The sequence below is a fragment of the Lagopus leucura genome, unplaced genomic scaffold, assembly GCF_019238085.1.
Source record: "Lagopus leucura isolate 7727_CA_CO unplaced genomic scaffold, USGS_WTPT01 Super-Scaffold_100001, whole genome shotgun sequence".
Classification (NCBI taxonomy): domain Eukaryota; kingdom Metazoa; phylum Chordata; class Aves; order Galliformes; family Phasianidae; genus Lagopus; species Lagopus leucura.
Genome location: NW_024962262.1, coordinates 3518141 through 3522333, shown reverse-complemented (window position 1 = coordinate 3522333; position 4193 = coordinate 3518141). Strand labels below are relative to the sequence as shown.

Here is a 4193-nt window from a genome sequence, read left to right as displayed (position 1 = left end):
TTTGTGTGGGATATCCGCATAGCTCTTCTTCATAGGATTACATGGCATTAGGGATTCCAAACTCCCTCAAAGACAGGGAATTCAGGTCTCTTCCAGGTCTGGTCGCAGGTTTGAACAAGCTTCAGGTGTGCACCATCCCTCCCCCTCTCCCTTGGCACTCCCCAGCTGGAAAGAAACCCAGGTGCATTGGCAGAAATTGAATTGCAGTGTGGAAAGTACAGGGCTGGGTGATTTTGGAGCTGAGAGCATGGAACAGACTCTGGAGCGTGCTTCTCCTGCAGTTTTGCTGGAGTCACATTGCCCTTCAGGTTTGTGAAGAAGCCCATGTGCAAAACCCACATGCAGTTGTATTCTTCACTGATTAATTCTGCATCGTATTGCAGACAGTCATTCTCAGTTGTGTTCGTGCATAGTAATCAGACCACCTAAATCTGTAAATAAACATGAGTTTGCTCCGATGCAGTCTGAAAATTTGTTTTTCTATGCCTCTAATTGTACTTGGTGGAATAATTATGATTTGAAGAGGCTGTAAAGATCTTCAGATAATGCTTGTATGGCCCTTTGAAAGTATCAAATCTATGCATAAATCGTAAAGGTGATGTAGTGGTAACATATGTTTACTCAAAGTACACGGACTCAAAATAATTGATGTTCCAAAGGGGCATAGGCCAAATTCTGCCACAGGCTTTATTCTTCTCCCAACTTCCAGTGATTGTAGGTTATAGCTAACCAGCTCTCAAAAGGGTGTGGTTAACCACAGTGGTGTAATGTGAAAGACAACTTCAAAGCAGAGAAGATAAGCTGTGCAGTTGCCTTAGGCTTGGGAGAGACTGAGCTGAAACAGGAGTTGGTCTGAATGGATAAAACACACTCCTATGTTTTAAAACTGCAGCCATCAGACCTTATGGATACATTACTAAATCATTAGACTGAAGGGCTGAGTACGTACTGTTCCTACTTTGATATATTTTAGTGGGGTTTAAAGGAAGACATGACAACTCGTAGGACAGCTGGGTAGTGTAAGAGGTTAAAACATGAAAATTGCATCAGTATCTGTTTCTTTCGGAGTTGTCTATTCTAAAAACTATAGTTATTTATTTCATAAGGGCATGCTTGTTTTACTACAGAAGTTCTTCAGGGATGACCTCAGTTACAATTCATCCTTCTCCTTCAAAAGCAAATTTTTCTAGTGTTTGCTTTTGATGTCAGTGATGGGAAAACAGCATTGCTAATGCATGAAATCTGAAATCTGTTTGCATTATCAACAGTTGGAAGCGTGGGCTAGGAGGTCATTTGACATCTCTGTTGCCAGAAAAAAAAACTGAATTCTGCTACATATTTGATATAAACCATGTGGAGAGTAAACAAATGTAGTTTGTACCAAGTTTTGAGATAGATCTGCTAAGACTGTAGTCAGCTGCACTAAAGAACATCTGAGAGTATTGTAGTTAATTGTTTCTTTTATTCATTTCATAACACCCAAGGATGGAATGGTTTTTTATGATTCACTATTGTTCTACAGGAGGAACATTAAATCTACTTAAAGATAATAACAGCATCGGTCTCTTCCCAAACCTCATAACTGAGTGTTGTACTGATTGTCTTTCTTCTTCTGTGACATACTAACAATCAGTGTTTTAAGAGTGGTCTGCAGCAAAATAAATTTAGAATGTCAAAAGAATTAGCTAAATATCATTTAGCCAGGCTGGTTTTTATAAACTCAGTAGCTGAAGGTTTTGTATTTTGGAGCTTGCAGAGGTGAAGGTTATTGTATCCATTGTGGCTGGTTTTATACTTTAAGAAAAAATGTGGTCTAGACTGTCATCCTGTCCCGCTGATACCTGATAGCATATAACACACTGGCTACAGAAAAAACAGTTCCTTTGTAGAGCATCTTAAAAATTGGAGGGTACACAGAATCAAGAAAAAGATCACCAAGTCCAAACCGTGTTGAAACTGTGTCCCTTAGTGCCGTGTCCACAGATCTCTCAAATACCTCCAGGAAAGAAATCATTTCACCTAACTTCACATTTCTGTATTTTATATAACCAGCAGAGTTTCCTTTCTGAAGTTCTTCTTACTGTCTCTAGAAGTAGTGCCAGTTTGTTCAGATGTAAATGCCTGAGATAAAATGAGGCCAAAAAAAAGGTGAAATAATTTAAAGTGTTGGAACCAGACTGCATCTCCCTGAAAGATGAAGCTCCTCTGGTCATGCATGACAGTGCATCTTCCAGTGGGCTGCCATCTGAGTCGCCTCCTTAAGGCATTTCTGAGCAAACTGCACTTCTGAGCAAACTGCAGGAAAACACTGAGGGTTTAAACTGTTTGTCTGAGGGAATTTTTCTAAGGGTGTTACAGAGCAAATAGGGGTATCTCCCAGCCACCCCCATCAGCAACCTGGGAGTCAGTCTGCAGTGGGCTCTCAGGGGAGTGTGGCTTAGTAGCTGCTGTTGGAACACATCTGCTTCTGTTTCCACTGTGAACGAGAAGAAATTCCACAGCAATTTTACTAACAGTAGATTACAAGTTTACCATGAACTTCAAAGTATTAATTCTGTTCTCCTTCATTTTGAAAATATCTTCATGCAAACATCACCTAACAGCATTTCAGTCAATCTACATGTAGTATGAGATTTGTTTTCCTTTGAGTGCTCACTATTATCTCCTGGGCCATGGCAGCTTGTGTTGACACATGCAATGTGTTTAAATCAGATTGAAATGGGATTCTGTGAGGTCTCAGCAAGAAAATTCCTTCTTTTAGTTGCTCACCCAAAATTATGTCTAGCCGGTCTGTTTCCTGGTGGGTTTTGAATAATTGTGCTTTAGTAAAAGATTCCGGTCTTTTAGCAGCAGGCAATTATAATTTCCACTGAAAGCAAATATTGTAGAGGATGTGAAAAGAGCACAAAATTATGTACAGTAGGTATAGTGATCAGAAAGGGTAGAACAAGGTTATATTTACGTTGGCAGTTGTCAGAAAGAACAGAACACTTCAAAGTAGCATGAAGATTAAATTTTACATTATTTGGCAGCCATATTGTTTTTCTTCCCTGCTTTGGTAATGCAGTAAATTTTCATATATAATTTCAAAAATATTAAGAGCAGTGAGAAGATTCAGCACTAATTTAGTATTTGTTATGAAGAAACATCTGAAAATAATTTAAATGAGATTCTCATGCTTTATGAAAGCTGGGATTCTGGGGAGGAAGGTGTGAGATTTTTGGTTGTTCTGCTCATAGAGCTACCTGACAAAATACTTGTGTGTGGTTGTTTCTTGTTCTAATTTCCCTGTCTGTTATTCTGTAGCCATGTGATACAAGGAGCATACCTACTAATGAATATTCCTGATAAAAGGGTAAATCCCTCTACTGTAAAAAATAAACCACCAACCAACCAACCAGAGCTAAAACTGCAGCACACTGAAAATACATGCTTGGATATGTTTCACGCCTTGTGTAATATTTCAGAGATGTTTGTACTTTAAATATTAAATTAAACGTTTAAGGTGTGTAACACTGAAAAAAAACCATTGTTTTTCTCTGGCTGTGTCAATCTGGAGACTCAGCTGATAAGGATTCAGATCCTTCCCGATCCCTGATTTCTCCCAGTCTTTTGGAAGTGACTGCTTTAGCTTGTGTTTTGATTGCCTTCCTTTACAAGAGATACAATTCACAGCCTAAGGAAGATCGTAGCGATAAAAAAGTGTTCACGATCTTGATCCCTGTCAGTTCTGTGATAACATGTACCAGGCTACTTGATACAATCAGCTACTCCCTATGCATTATAATTGCATTTGTTTCTTGACACACACAAGCACAAAAAGATAGCTCTCTGTCATATTGCGACAATAAAAGCTAGCTAATTTTAATAACTTGATTGTTGGCAAAGCTTTTAAAGTGATACCAAGTGATAATGCTGAGTCTGTTGTCTTGGTTTTACAGGTATGCTTCAGAAGTCACCTTCAGTTGAAGATTTTGTGGATGCCCTTGTTTCAGACTTAGACCAGGACTTCGAAACGTTTATCACAGACTCGTGAAGTATTGAACTGTATTCTTTAATGGGAGATAACATATATCTTTATAATTGTGTTTACAATGTTGTTGTGACTGGTTTTGCTTCTTGGTAAACACTTGTATGTGTTTCAATATTCACGTTGGTGGAACAGGAATAAAAAATTTTATTGGATGATGTGA

General features: G+C 38.6%; 1 protein-coding gene across 1 annotated transcript in view; it reads left to right on the top strand.

Moving 5' to 3' along the window:
• The window catches only part of LOC122177588 (mitochondrial intermediate peptidase), a 67327-nt gene extending 63134 nt beyond the window's left edge, over nt 1–4193 (top strand). The window contains exon 19 of the mRNA XM_042867137.1: nt 3942–4193. Within this exon, the coding sequence (XP_042723071.1) occupies nt 3942–4036 (95 nt within the window). The 3' untranslated portion in view covers nt 4037–4193. The remainder of the gene's footprint in view (nt 1–3941) is intronic.